The 16,579-nt window shown below is 36.6% G+C and overlaps 1 protein-coding gene across 1 annotated transcript; it reads left to right on the plus strand.

The window, feature by feature from the left end:
- Positions 1-1,896: 1,896 nt before the first annotated feature.
- LOC133829933 (uncharacterized) lies at positions 1,897-3,553 on the plus strand. Its single transcript, XM_062259776.1, has 2 exons — positions 1,897-2,987; positions 3,100-3,553. Exons 1-2 carry the CDS (start codon positions 2,487-2,489, stop codon positions 3,316-3,318), a joined length of 720 nt encoding a protein of 239 aa, XP_062115760.1. The 5' UTR covers positions 1,897-2,486; the 3' UTR covers positions 3,319-3,553.
- The last annotated feature ends 13,026 nt before the right edge of the window (positions 3,554-16,579 follow it).

The raw sequence follows: 16,579 nt of genomic DNA on the forward strand, positions 1-16,579 counted from the left end.
GAGGGAAGGTGATGTAAAATTGGTTTGAGTTTGGTTTGTGAGATGTTCACAATGTTAATTCTTTTTGCTGTACAAAAGATTATAGTAAAAGCTATGACTAATCAGTGGTACTAATTACTAATTATTACTATTCTCCATCATACGTTTCTGCAGAATGAAAGTTCATTTGAGATTGGAATCCTAGAATTTGATGGTATGTCATATATATCACAGCAAAGTACGGATATTAAAATTGTTTTTCTTTTTTTGTTGAATTTTTTTTATAAAAAGAATTGTAAACAAGGATAATATGTAATCTTAGTGGTTTAAATTATGATTAAGAAAGCAACGTAATATATATATATATATATGCTAGATACAAACAACGTACAATATGCATGTTTGTTTAGTTTTATTTGTAGAATTTAGTAATTATTTTTATTAAATTTATATTAATGACATACAAATTTCAAATAAATATCTTATTTTTAATTAAATAATTTATTTATTTTTATTTAAGTTTATGTTTGTTCTAGTTTTTTAATTTGGGAGTGACAACAATAAATTATATATTATATGTTTAATGTAATATTAAATATTATACGTAGATTTTAAATTTAAGTTTCTTACTAGCTTTTAAAAAAAAAATTATTGCTAATTGACAGTAGATTATATTATATGTTAAATATGATATTATTCTAATAAGTGAGTTTAAATTTATTTAAATTTTATTTAAGTTATAAAACATATGATTTTATTATTTTTAAATAATTATCATTGTAAAATATCTCAAAATTATCATATTTTAATTTGTTTAATTATTTATTATTTTTATATAATTATCATTGTAAAATATTTCAAAATATCTTATTTTAAAAATTTTCATTATTTATTTTATTTTATTTAAATTTAAATATTTACAAATTATAATTAAATATAAAAATATTTTATTAAATATAAAAATATTCCGTTAAAATTAACATTAAAAAAAATAAAAATTCGTTAAAAAAAAATCGTTATCTGGACACTTATTATCTATATAAGACACTTATTATATACAGAAGAGATATAAATATATTTTATTTTTCAAATGTTAGTATATGTGGCTTCAATTAAGCACGTGTGTAGAAGCATGGTGAGCAAGCTTATCGGTCAAAATTGGAGGCCAAGTAAATTGGCTTAGTGCCCAAGTTTTTCTTCCATCTATAAATAGAGTGAAAGTGTGTGGTCTCTTTGTGAATCACCACAATTATAATATAGTTGATTCATTTCTGCTTTAATTATAGATAACTTTCCCAATTTATTGTTTGTGTATAATATAAAAGGTATGCAATATTGTGTGCTATTTATTTTTCTGATGTACACAGAAACAAGTCCTATTTGTGTCATTTTAAATACATAAAATAAATATAAGTAATTGCAAGTATGAGTGATTCTGGGTTTTTTTTAGTTAGAAATGTATTTATGGAATCCATTTAAAGTTTAAAATATGTGAACCAAAGGAAGTTAACTGATGACTTGTATGTTTTTTTTTTCTTTAGTTGTTGTTGCAGGTCATTTATGGCTGAAAAAAGAGCTAAAACGACATCAATGATGGGTGAGGAGGAAGATAGAATTTCGAAACTACCCGATGCACTCATCCTACACATCCTGTCGTTTCTTCCAACCGTGGATATCGTTCCAACATGCCTCCTTTCGAAGCGTTGGAAACTCATGTGGTATTCAGTTCCCCAACTCTCTTTCTCCTATTATACTACTCATTTTAAATGGCCAAGACACCCAAAAAAGTTCTACAGTTATGTTGACAGTTGTTTGGAACACCGCAAGAGAGGTATGCATTGTGTCCCTGATTCAGCCATAACTAGTTTTAAGCTTCGCATGGATTATATTTATGAAAAAAGATAGGCTGGCCGCCTAGATAAATGGTTAGCTTTTACAGTTGAGAATAAAGTCAAGGAAATAAATCTTTGTGTGAACAGAACAAAGAATGAGAATGGAGATTTTTACTACTATTGCTTACCTAAAACACTTGTAGTAAATGCAAGATATTTAACTATTTTGAAGTTGAATACGGTGGAGTTGGATTCTCGTTACTCGTTTAGTTTTCCATCCTTGAAATCATTGCTATTGGCTTATGTTCGGTTTGCAGATAATGATGTAGTAGATAATCTGTTATTGGGTTCCCCTTCCCTTGAGAAATTGAGGTTAATTTATTGTGATCATCAGCTCCGCATCCACATACATAGTTCTGATAATTATGCAAAGACACAATCCATACACACACACAAATGAGAGATAGCAAAAAGATGAAGAGAGAAAAAGGAAGCTAGAATGTATTGCAAAAAATAGAGAGAATGTATTCTAGGTTACAAAACTAATAAGCCAAACCTTTTATATAAGGCAAAAGATATAAAATAATAATAATTAAGAAAAGACTAAAATGCCCTCAAATAATAACTCTAACAAGTTCAAGCCTCAAGTTCTTGGAAATTAAACACACTAAGGATATGGTGGAGGAAATTAATGTCATAAATCTTGAATCTTTGAAACTAAAAGGAGTTTCCCTTAACAAAAAAAGTCTCTCTGCATGCAAGGCCATTAGAAATCTCTCGTTAACTTGTTGGGATATGGAAGATTCATCATCATTAGAATATCTCATTTCTAACCTTCCTCTTCTTGAGGATTTGGCTTTCAGCAACGGGCGTAATTGGGCGTTGAAACACATTAAAATTTCGAGTAAGCACTTGAAAAGAGTCATTGTGACTAACCCTTTTGACAATGAAATGACTGTTATAATTAAATCAGCTCCAAATTTAGCATCACTTTATTATGTTGGTAATATCAAATTTAGTGTATCAATGGAACCATCCAATTTGTTGAATGGAACATTCGTAATTCTTAAGCAACAAGAGAATTATGACACCGATTGGTTTATCAATTTGATGAATTTTCTTTTGAATCTCAATTGTTCTTGGAATAAGATAAGATTGCATGTTGACTCGGTTGAGGTATGTCTACTACTTTTCCTATTTTATTCTATGGTGTTATTTCAAGTTTGTATTACTAATCTTTTTGATGTATATTTGACATTAATACATTTTCTTAATTGCATACATGAAGGCTCTCATCTTGCCGAAATACTTGAAGAGGATATGTCGTTCTCCTTTGGTCACTTTGAATCATCTTAGAGTTTTTACTGAATGTAAACCTGAGAAAGAGAAGGAATTAGTCTTGAAAGATGTTTTGCGTTGGATTTCTCCTTCTTTAAAGACATTATTTATAGGGGAAAAAGGGCCTCTTTTAAAAAGTCTTCAAAAGGCTGCATATTTGTTTGTGTGATTATGTTATATTATAGAAAGTAAAATGGATTATTGTTTGGTAAGAAACACAGAGTTTACCTCAAAACTAATTGTTTATAATTAGAGTAGTTCACTTCAGACAATTTCTATGTGGGATATTCAAATAGATAAGATTGTACTTTTTAGTATAAACTAATAGATGTACTCAATCTAATTATAAGTTACATCTTATTTACAAAATTCTATTAGTTGTGTTGAAGATCAACCCTACCCTATGATCGTAGTTACTTATTAGCTGTATAATACAAGATTCTTGTGTTATTCATTTTTGGGTTTATAATTTTTTGTACTTTGTGTTTTGTCTCATTACTTTATTTGTTTGGATTCTGTGTTTTGACAAATTATTTTTTGGACATTATGTTTTGTAAAATAGTTCAAATAGAACCCTAAACTCGATTTTTTGTCAAAGTTTTTTCAACTGAAATCACAAATCATTCACCGAACTAATAATTCAGAACAAAAATAAAAGCATTCTACTTAAAAATTGTATTGTTATATTTAATTTTTTCTTCATTAAAATTAAGTTTAGGGGTCTATTTGAACAATTTTACAAAATATAGGATCCAAAAATAAATTTTCTAAAACACAGAGTACAAACAGGTAATAAAAAAAATACAGGTCCAAAAATGTATAAACATTTTTTTTCTTTCGGTCTCATCTCAATTTGTTGTTCTCTAATTCCTTTTGTTGATATTAGTTGTATATTCATATAAAAGATTGTAGTAAAAGCAATGAGTAATCAGTAGTACTATTTACTAATCATTATGTTCTATTGTATGTTTCTGTAACATGAGAGTTCATTTGAGATACGGTAAACTAGAAATTAATAGCATACAATAATACATATCACACCAAAATATTGATGATAAAAAATGCTACTTTCTTGAAATAAAACTGTTAACAAGTCTAATATTAGGACTGATGTAATATATAACTAAATATATAGATATTAAGCACTGCACTTAGTTGAAAATGATGTTTTCACTTCAAATTTGAAGCTGCTACTGTATAGTCTGCATGATCACCCTTCTGTCACTTACATTAGACCATGAAGATGAAGTAGTAAACACCACCTTCAGTCACTTAGTTGAAGATTAATAGTAAATACCAAAAGTATATTACACCATAAAATTGCATTATCTTGAAGAAAATAAAAATAGTAATTAGAGTAGAGCCTAAGTAAGAACTATCAAATACACATTTAATCTCCTCAATCTTATTCTAGAAATGCTTATAGATTTAGATTTGAGGGTGTATTGGATTGGACCTCTTCGTATATGGTAATATTAGAAATATATATTCCAAACTCAGAAAAATCATTAAAATTATGATTGAATCAATTGCACTAATTATACATGTTCTTCAATATATTCTCTCATCTTGCCTACAAACTTAAGAAGGATTTGTTGTTAGAGAAAATATCCCACATGAAAAGTGTGTAGGTATATTCAACAATTTATAAGAGTATAAGTTACTCCACTAGTCATCATCATCAATTAATTTTGAGATGGAACCTCATGAATTTTACCATGCATCTGTTTCACAATACATGTTTAAGTTTAATTAAATTTTATTTAAAATATCATATTTTAATTTTTTTAATTATTTATTTTATTTAAGTTTAAGTGTTTCCAAACTACCGTTAGTATATTATTTATCTACACACTTATTATATATTATTATACAGAAGAGATACATATATACACATATTTGTAATTGATTGCCGAGCTTATTGCCGGAACAAGTGACTTTGAGCAAGCAAGGTGCCTCCAGCCATAGTTTAAAGGCAACAAAGCTTTTCTGGAAAAGCACAATGTGATGTGTGTTTTCTCCTCATTGTCCATTCAATTGCTCATACATCACACTGTGCTTTTCCAGAGAAGAAAAGCCATTGTTGTTTTGATACAGATTTTGTACCCACTGCCATTAACAAATTTTCAAGCACTAAGAAGAACCATACTGGTCTGATTGTGGGAATTGTTGTTGGTGTTGCAGTTTTAAGCTTGCTACATTGTTCAACAAAGAAAGCAGGCTCAAATGAGTGAAAGTAAGGCTCATCTTTTTCTATATTCCAACTTTGAACTTGAAACTCTGACTGTGATCTTTTTCTTAAGAAAACTAGCTACTTCATTATTGGCATTTCAGCACACACTAATCTATTGACTGTGATTGCTTTACAGAGTTCTTGCAAACTTAAAATTATCATTTGTTGATGACATGAAAGCTCATTATAAGATTTTTCTATAACTCAACAGTAAAGGTTTGAAGATGAAAAGGCTGTTGCTGTGAAGCAACCGTATGTGGCTTCTCATCAAGGAAAGAACCAGTTTGTTGCTGAAATCGCCACAATATCTGCTGTGCAACATCGTAACCTCTTCAAATTATATAGATGCTGTATTGAGCGGGATAAAAGACTACTTGTTTACAAGTACCTTGAAAACAAGAGTCTTGATCAAGACATATTTGGTATGTGATTGTGAATAACAATGTTCTTGTTTGTATCAATACACGCATTTGGTCTAGCTTATCTTGAGTAGTCACAGCTTAGAATTGTAAACATAGATTTTTTTTTTTCTGATGGAGTAATAAACAGAGATGTCAAGTGTAACGACCCAAAATTACTAATAAGGCTTAAGGACCTTGATTAGTGTGCCGGGAGGGCATAATTGGAGGTTATGTGAATCAATAGTGTGAGAATGCACGTTTATGAGTATTGGGTGAGCATGCGGGCCCTGTTCGACTGGTAAGGGCTTAATCGTAATTTTGGCCCATTAGGGCATAAACATAATTGTGTGTGATAAATTGTTGAGACCACATTATTATGTGGATAGGTAGATATATATATATGTACGTGAAATATGTGAGGACCACATTATTATGTGGATAAATATGCAGCTGGTGACTTGGGGCGATCCTAGGGAGCTAGATAGCAGGAAAGTCACAACGGGGCTTAATGTTGGACTTTAGGCAAGTCAGGGGTACTTTAAGTATCGTGTGGTGATTTGGATTATCGGGTGATGAAAATAAATATATGGAGATATATTTAAGGTTAGAATGTTTAGGCGGGTGTACTGGGGAATTTTACTATTTTGCCCTCGGGGACGTTTCCGGTACCCCAAGCTTTGGGATTAGTCTAACAACCTAAGGATATACTTGGAAAGACTTAGAAAATACTAGATAGAAAATGTAAACCGACCTTTCAACCTTCTCTCCTTTCTCTCTCTCTTTCCTCTCCCTCTTAAGGAAGAAAACTCTGATTTTGTAAAGGGAAACCAGCTGATTTCTGGGAATTGAAGGGGATAAGCCAGAGGATTAGCTCAGGAACTAATCAAGGACTGAAGTAGAGCCAAGGTAAGCATTGATTTTTGCTCTGTGGTTGGGAACTTTAAGAAAAATGGCTGAGTTTTGAATATTTGTGGTTTTGGCATTTAGGGTGGAATTTGAGGCTGGAACTTTGAAGCTAGGTCAGGGAAACTTGAGGAGAGGTGGTACTGAAGCTAAGGTAAGTTTCAATTTAAAGTTTAATGGTCGAATTCTGGAAATTCCATGGCTGGTTTTGAGTTTGTGGGTTTGAAATTTCAGAAGTTGGAATTGGGATTTTGGTGAGTCTTAGGCTGGATTTTTGGTTGGGTTGTGTTGTCTAAATCATTCTAATGTTGTTATTATTAATTGGTTTTGAGTTGGGGGCTTTGGGATGGCTTAAGGTGAGGTTTAGAGATTGAAAATGATGGTTTTTTCTGGGTTCGAAGGATCGGGCCGCGGCATGGTTCTTGGTGAGCCGCGGCCCTTCGAGGTTGTGACATGCTGAGGAAGGAGGGCGGGCCGCGGCATGGTCCAAGCAATGCCGCGGCCCTTACCTGTTTTTGTGCCCATGGAGGGTTCTGTCAGGGGCCATGCCGCGGCATGGATAGCCCATGCCGCGGCGCTTAAGGGATTTTGGGATTTTGAGAATTTGGGCTTGGGAATTTAACCTAGGGTGCTCGGGGTTGAGTCTTTTACCATATTTGGTGAAGTTCAATGTTCCGAGGACTAGAACTTGGTTTAGAAGCTCATTTAAGGTTGTTAATGGTAACCTTTATCTTGGTTGTGACTAGGTGCTAAGCTAGGGCTCGGGGATTGGATCGCGCTCAAGGAGCATCGCTTATAACTAGCTCGTTTGAAAGCCAAATGTAAGAAAGCTGCACCTGATTATGTGGCTAGGTTGGGACTAACTGTTCCCTATGTTTGTATGCATTATTATGTGAATGTGATTAACCATGTGGACACGATGGGACTAAGAGCTCCCTACACTTGTATATCATGTCATGAGATGGTATTATTATGCCATGGGACATGCGATAACCGGCCTAAGAGTGTCGGAATCAATATTTGCGCACAGGGCGCGGCTCGGCCACTGGTAGCTGAGGCAGCTTATCTATCACTGAGCTCGGTTAAGCTGGCCGGAGTAAGTGAGTATTACACTGGGGGCGGCCCAAGAGAGCCGAAGACAGTGTATTAAATAGAGGGTGCGACTAAGGGCGCTGACCCTGAATATCATTTAATGATGTGATGAACTGTTGATTATGATTGTGAATATTGTGTTATGAACGTGATTTGCTGGCTGTTTGGATGACAAACTATTAATCTGTTGTGTGATATCACTGATTGGATAAATGTTATGAAATGCTTAATTCTTGGTTGTGCATTGTGAAATATTTGATAGATGATGTTGATCTTGCTATGTTATCATGCTTTCTTGCTGGGCCTTGGCTCACGGGTGCTACGTGGTGCAGGTAAAGGCAAGGGTAGGCTGAATCAACCATGAGTTGGAGAGCTCTGGGGGCGAGATGTACATTGTCAGCTGCTCGGCCGCCACGGTCGAGGAATTGTACAGGGACGGAAACCTAAAATGTATATTTTGCCATTAGAGTGGCTTGAACTATTTGCAACTCTTGGAATTTGTTGTAACTAGGACGTCTAAATCCTGTTTTGAGTTTCCATGTATTAAACTGTCATTTTTAACGAAAATAGCCTGTTTATGACCAAAATCTTTTATTCCTAAACTGTTGACAACTTGGAAATCACACTTTGTTTAAGTGACTTGATTAGCAAGTCTTGCACTATTCTAAACACACAGTGTAACGGTCTTGGTTATCCAGGGCGTTACAACTTGGTATCAGAGCCGTCTGGGTTTATGGGTTCCTGAAGATTAGCTGGACATGTACACTCGCCGCTAAAGACAAGCTCGACTCAAGGGTTTGTAGTGGAATACATGAAATTGTATGCTTAAGTGCTTGAATGAAATATGGGTGTATTAATTGGTATGATTAATAGGGAGCATGAGATACTGATAGGGCCTGGCCCTTGACTGCTGAGTGATGCTATTAAGGCATGCTGTTTAGCATTGCTCTTGCATGTGGATGAATACATGGATAATGATGATATATGGATTGCGGGTTATTATATGTTTAAATTGAACTTATATGTTATACTTGTTTATTGGCATGGAGGGCATAAAAGGTATGAACGCATCTAGTGATAAAGAAATTTGATAACTTATGCATAATATATGTTTTTGGTATGCTTTATGTGTGTTTGATTGTTGTGATTATTTGGATCTACCCTTGAGATGGTTTTGGGTATAAATGTCAGGGATGAGGAGTTTAGTCGGTGAAGACAGATTAATTCAGGGTGTATGTATTGAGAATGGTCAATCAGATTCAGTTTTGGTTTTGGTAAGGATAGAAGATGACAGTTGGGGGTTGGAATCCTCCTCCTGCCCTTGAGATTTGCAGCAGATGTTTGCTGATATATGAGTCAGGCTGTGAGGTCTGATAGAATGGATTGGATGGATGAAAAAGGTAAGTTACTGAGGAGGAACAGACAAGAATTATTGTATGGAAGTATTATCCTCTAGTTTCAAGGAAGGTTTGGGTTGTTCAGGAATTAATTAATGAATGGGTGTGGCTAATCTCGTTCTTAGTGATATGAGAAGGATAAATTGGGACAAAGTAGCCGTACTAGGCATTTGTGGTAAAAGGATGTCAAAAGTGGCAAGATAGCGATAGTACATATTGCCGAGGTTGGTGGGTTGGTCGATCCACTTTGGGTTATGGTACAAATGGATGAAGCCGGAGATGATAAGTCATTTGTGAGTTAAACTTTGAAATGGTTGTTTGTGCTTGGGCAGTAGAGGGAGGGCCTCATTATCTAAGATGAAAGGAATACAGGTGATGATATTTTCGCTAGTGGAAATGTAGTAAGTGTGGCTACTCAGCGATCGGAAGAATGAGAACCTTTGGTTGTTTTATGGCTCCTGGTTTGGACAGGAAGGGGGTTCAGTTTATAGGTTGGCCGTTAAGATGGGGAAGACTGGGATACTTTACTCGCTTAAAGCCCAAGGTTAGTTTCTCAGAGGTGACCAGTGGATTGGATAGCCTTTGCTTTGGTCGAGAAAAAGAGCTGAAAGGATTTGGTGTTGTGCGTCTATTAGGAAGGATTCAAATGAGTATTTGTTGAGGAAGGATAATATGTTATATAAGGGACAACCTTGGACAGTCATGAGTATCTCTTGCAGTATATTGATTGGACTGAATGGGAATTAAATTAGTCAGTAGGGATGTGGATGAGAATGCAGCTTTCGGGCACAGCTTGGAACTTGGGTACGGAAGGAGTTGGTATCAGGGATGTAATGAGGGATGATATTAGGTTGGCTTAAGGAATTATTGAGTCACCTGGAAAATATGCGACTTATAAGTGAATTGGGTAGAGTATTGTGTCGTGGGACTCGTGGATATTGCCTGCTAGGGATGAAGAGTTTAAATGCCTCGTTACAAGACAGGACAATGTCTTCAGGAGTTGATTATCGATCTGGTTATTACTAGATAAGAATCAAGAGAGAGACATCTCAGGAATGATTACTTGTACCAAGAGGGGTGTGATGTATTAACAGGAAGGATTTCTACTCGCTTGGTACTTCAACAACATGGGCAAGTCTGACAGGCAGAGAATAGAGAAATGACATGGATGGGTTGTATTCAGATTCACTGGTGATAGGGTAAACCACTCCCCAGCTAGAGGTAGAACGTGAGCGCCTACTATATTGATGATATCGCGACTAAAGCAGGAGGGTCAGAGGTAAGTCTTTAGGAGATATTAACTTCGTTCTTCAAAGGTATTCAAGGTTAAGCTACAGGAAAAGAGATTTGATTGAAAGTTCACTAAGACCAATGAACATATCAGCTACTACTGGGAGTATCCTCAAAGAAAGTCATAACATAAGGATTTTGAGTATGAAGAGTTGGTCAAGTTTGGGGAACAGTGATGGGTTGTAAGAAAGGAGCAATAACTCTTGGGTTTAAAAGGGGAGATCCTCGTAGTGGTTAGCAGTTGTACCTGGAGTGGGGAATCTGTTGTAGGGGAAAGGTTAGAACCTTAGCTAGTATGATGAACACTACTTGAGTTGTATCAGTGGGACAAGACAGACTGGATTAGTTTGTGGGATTCCAGATGAGTATCCAAGGAATTTGTCAGGAAGTACGTCTGCGTAAAGAGATGGAATGGTGATAAGATTGGTATCAGTGATAGAATTAGATCTAAGACGCTGTATTGAATGATTTTAACAAAGCGGTGAGAGTTAAGGTCTCAATTGTTGAGTAGGATGACATTCCTCAGGAAGGATCTTTGATCTGGTTATTACCAGCTAGAGATCAGGAATAGTTAAGGATCTTTGATCTGGTTATTATCAGCTAGAGATCGGGTGCAGTTAGGGATCTTTGACCTGGTTATTACCAGTTGGAGATCAGGGAAGAGTATAGGCAGGAAGATTGCTATTATATTAGATGAGGACACTGAAGATGCTGAGTTATGTGAAATAGGTGAAAAGAGTATTCAAAGATTATCTAAATTGGACTTGTAATTGTCTTGACCAACGGCACAGTGATAAGGTTGAGGAATGCCTTGGAAGTAAGATTTTCCCTAGGCAAGCATGATGGTACATGTAATTGAGTTGAGTTCCACGTCTTTTTACAGATTAGAATCAATTGCTGTGTTGCTATGACACCTCAAGACAGGAGGAAGTGATGGTCTATGCATGATGTTGGTTAAAGGATCTGATTAAAACTAGAGTGGAGTTTCTAGTAGGCTTAATAGCCAGTGGATACTTGGAATTATTATCGTATACAGGAACAAGAACGACAGTTAAGGAAATCCCAGATGAAAGGAATTAAAGGCAAGTCTTAATTGAGTTAGCTAAGGATTTTACCGTGTTATGTATAAGTTTATCGTGATATAAGGACCAAATCTGGACTCTGATGAACACCAAAATTACATGGAAATTCTGGATGAATCTCATATTACTCTCTTGGTCTTTTCATCCAGACATTAGGAAAAAGGCACAATAATTTGAAGGTTTTATATTGGAGGCCTAGGTGGAGAGGAATATAATGAATGAGGAACAAAATTCTTAAACCTGATGGCAGTTCGTGATAGGAATTATAGCCTTTGAGTATGTTATAATGGGAATAAGGAAATATCGTGATAGGTATCGTAGAGAGGCTGCCAAGACAGTTGGGTCGTCATGGATCAGCATCTGGGGAGAACTTACTTTTATCAGTAAGGATAATTTATACAGCTGACCACTATTCAGAACTCTAAGCGAGATGAATGGTAAGCCTCCATGGAATTTAGGGATTAATTTCATTGAGTAAGGGCTTTATTTGAAATTACTGATTGGTTGCAGATAGGATAGCAATCTGAGGGTTTAACAACTATAATAAAGAATTGGGTGCTAAGTGTGTGAACACTTAAGACACTAAGGACGGTGTAGTACTTGAGAAAATAGTTACAGTGATGAATGCTGGAGTACAGCAAGGGTGACACGGCTTAAGATTTGGTAAGATAAAGAGCAAGGAATACCATGCAAAGTAAAGAATTGAGAGTGAGTGGATACTATGAATCAGTATTGCCTCAGAGGATGTTGGAATTCTTTAGGCGGGAATGTCTGCCTATCTGAAAATATATGGGAACCTGTAAATTGTTAACTCTGGAGTATGGAGTTCCAGGATGAGAAATTTATATCTCTTCAGGTGATGCGACAAGGAAGAGTATGATAGTTTGGGAAAGCAAGGGGGAGTTCTGACCTCCGATTCGTTAGGAATTCTAAGGTCGTACTAAGGATTGGGCCGAGGGCCTGTAAGCTGATCTCGCCCTGGTAAGGTTGCTGATTCATAAGTATTTCTGGTATTGAGAATAAATCAATGAAGTAATTGTTGTGAACTAACAAACTCTGGAGTTTTGGCAAATCTGATATGCAAATAAAAGTTAAAGAAAGTATAGTTATCAGACAAGGTCTTGTGGAACAAGATTGTATTCACGTATGGGTATTATCGAGGATTAAGAGTGAAGGCGTTGGACCTTGGGAAAAAGAAATTATAGTTAGAGGTATGAGGTTTACAGTCTGATGTGTTCAAATAAATTTCGAGGACGAAATTATTATAAGGAGGGGATAGTTGTAACGACCCAAAATTACTAATAAGGCTTAAGGACCTTGATTAGTGTGCCGGGAGGGCATAATTGGAGGTTATGTGAATCAATAGTGTGAGAATGCACGTTTATGAGTATTGGGTGAGCATGCGGGCCCTGTTCGACTGGTAAGGGCTTAATCGTAATTTTGGCCCATTAGGGCATAAACATAATTGTGTGTGATAAATTGTTGAGACCACATTATTATGTGGATAGGTAGATATATATATATGTACGTGAAATATGTGAGGACCACATTATTATGTGGATAAATATGCAGCTGGTGACTTGGGGCGATCCTAGGGAGCTAGATAGCAGGAAAGTCACAACGGGGCTTAATGTTGGACTTTAGGCAAGTCAGGGGTACTTTAAGTATCGTGTGGTGATTTGGATTATCGGGTGATGAAAATAAATATATGGAGATATATTTAAGGTTAGAATGTTTAGGCGGGTGTACTGGGGAATTTTACTATTTTGCCCTCGGGGACGTTTCCGGTACCCCAAGCTTTGGGATTAGTCTAACAACCTAAGGATATACTTGGAAAGACTTAGAAAATACTAGATAGAAAATGTAAACCGACCTTTCAACCTTCTCTCCTTTCTCTCTCTCTTTCCTCTCCCTCTTAAGGAAGAAAACTCTGATTTTGTAAAGGGAAACCAGCTGATTTCTGGGAATTGAAGGGGATAAGCCAGAGGATTAGCTCAGGAACTAATCAAGGACTGAAGTAGAGCCAAGGTAAGCATTGATTTTTGCTCTGTGGTTGGGAACTTTAAGAAAAATGGCTGAGTTTTGAATATTTGTGGTTTTGGCATTTAGGGTGGAATTTGAGGCTGGAACTTTGAAGCTAGGTCAGGGAAACTTGAGGAGAGGTGGTACTGAAGCTAAGGTAAGTTTCAATTTAAAGTTTAATGGTCGAATTCTGGAAATTCCATGGCTGGTTTTGAGTTTGTGGGTTTGAAATTTCAGAAGTTGGAATTGGGATTTTGGTGAGTCTTAGGCTGGATTTTTGGTTGGGTTGTGTTGTCTAAATCATTCTAATGTTGTTATTATTAATTGGTTTTGAGTTGGGGGCTTTGGGATGGCTTAAGGTGAGGTTTAGAGATTGAAAATGATGGTTTTTTCTGGGTTCGAAGGATCGGGCCGCGGCATGGTTCTTGGTGAGCCGCGGCCCTTCGAGGTTGTGACATGCTGAGGAAGGAGGGCGGGCCGCGGCATGGTCCAAGCAATGCCGCGGCCCTTACCTGTTTTTGTGCCCATGGAGGGTTCTGTCAGGGGCCATGCCGCGGCGCTTAAGGGATTTTGGGATTTTGAGAATTTGGGCTTGGGAATTTAACCTAGGGTGCTCGGGGTTGAGTCTTTTACCATATTTGGTGAAGTTCAATGTTCCGAGGACTAGAACTTGGTTTAGAAGCTCATTTAAGGTTGTTAATGGTAACCTTTATCTTGGTTGTGACTAGGTGCTAAGCTAGGGCTCGGGGATTGGATCGCGCTCAAGGAGCATCGCTTATAACTAGCTCGTTTGAAAGCCAAATGTAAGAAAGCTGCACCTGATTATGTGGCTAGGTTGGGACTAACTGTTCCCTATGTTTGTATGCATTATTATGTGAATGTGATTAACCATGTGGACACGATGGGACTAAGAGCTCCCTACACTTGTATATCATGTCATGAGATGGTATTATTATGCCATGGGACATGCGATAACCGGCCTAAGAGTGTCGGAATCAATATTTGCGCACAGGGCGCGGCTCGGCCACTGGTAGCTGAGGCAGCTTATCTATCACTGAGCTCGGTTAAGCTGGCCGGAGTAAGTGAGTATTACACTGGGGGCGGCCCAAGAGAGCCGAAGACAGTGTATTAAATAGAGGGTGCGACTAAGGGCGCTGACCCTGAATATCATTTAATGATGTGATGAACTGTTGATTATGATTGTGAATATTGTGTTATGAACGTGATTTGCTGGCTGTTTGGATGACAAACTATTAATCTGTTGTGTGATATCACTGATTGGATAAATGTTATGAAATGCTTAATTCTTGGTTGTGCATTGTGAAATATTTGATAGATGATGTTGATCTTGCTATGTTATCATGCTTTCTTGCTGGGCCTTGGCTCACGGGTGCTACGTGGTGCAGGTAAAGGCAAGGGTAGGCTGAATCAACCATGAGTTGGAGAGCTCTGGGGGCGAGATGTACATTGTCAGCTGCTCGGCCGCCACGGTCGAGGAATTGTACAGGGACGGAAACCTAAAATGTATATTTTGCCATTAGAGTGGCTTGAACTATTTGCAACTCTTGGAATTTGTTGTAACTAGGACGTCTAAATCCTGTTTTGAGTTTCCATGTATTAAACTGTCATTTTTAACGAAAATAGCCTGTTTATGACCAAAATCTTTTATTCCTAAACTGTTGACAACTTGGAAATCACACTTTGTTTAAGTGACTTGATTAGCAAGTCTTGCACTATTCTAAACACACAGTGTAACGGTCTTGGTTATCCAGGGCGTTACATCAAGTCCAGCAACATTCCGGTTGACTATAATTTCATCCCTAAAATATCATATTTTGGTTTGGCTAAACTTTATGATGATAAACAGACTCGCAAGTACACGCTTTGCTGGAACATAATCTTTGAGTTCTTTTCTTACTGATGGTTTTTTAACTTAATCTTTTTGATGAAATTGTAGTGGCTATCTTGCCCCAGAATATGCCATGAGCGGTCACCTCACAGACAACCGATTTCATTGCTTGCCTTTGGAGCTGTGGCTCTAGAGGGTGTTACTGGCAGATGAAATTCCTACTCTACTTTAGCTTTCTTGGCACATGTTTAACATTGTTTCTTGTTCACTATGCTTGGAATTTGCATGAACAAGCAGCGAAATCGAGCTGGTGGGCTCAGAACTATCAGAACTGGACAAGGGAGAAGTGAAAAGAATCACTGGAGTGGCTCTATTATGCACTCAAACCTCGCCAAAAGTGCGTCCATCTATGTCCAGAGTGATGGCAATGATCTCAGGAGATAGTGATGCGAGCACTATAATTTTGACAAGAATCATGAGGCTCCATCTAAAAACCAATTGGTGATTAGTGGAGTTATACATGTTCTTATTAATAGTTCAATATTCTTACACATATTCTATGTGGGACACCATAGTCTAATATCCCCCCCCAAGATGGTGGCGATTTTTTGCTCACCAATCTTGAATCACCTGATCACAAGTGGCCCATTTTGTCAGCTCGCTTATTTTTTTGGATCTCAAGTGTCTTTTCGCACTATGCGGATCTCGTGCGGCTTGGCTCACTCTTTTGGATTGGTGTGGATCGAATGCCCGCTAGAGAATTGGCTCTTGATACCATGACAAGAATCATGAGGCTCCATCTAAAAACCAATTGGTGATTAGTGGAGTTATACATGTTCTTATTAATAGTTCAATATTCTTACACATATTCTATGTGGGACACCATAGTCTAATAAATTTCAAGGCCTGGTTGTTTGGCTGGCTGGAAATTCAATAATGTGAGCAGCCTAATGTTCACAGCACTATTAAAGAGGGAAGGTAATGTAAATTTGTTTGAGTTTGGTTTGTGAGAATTTCTATACTTGTTAAATTCTTTTTGCTGTTGATGAGTCGTTACTTTGATTTAAAGAGATCTTGAAGATGCTAGTACTACAGATAAACACCTAAAAACAAACCAAATAATGGAAAAGATTAAATAGTTATACACAAGAATGGAATTGG

The sequence above is a fragment of the Humulus lupulus genome, chromosome 4 (genome assembly GCF_963169125.1).
Source record: "Humulus lupulus chromosome 4, drHumLupu1.1, whole genome shotgun sequence".
Taxonomy (NCBI): Eukaryota; Viridiplantae; Streptophyta; class Magnoliopsida; order Rosales; family Cannabaceae; genus Humulus; species Humulus lupulus.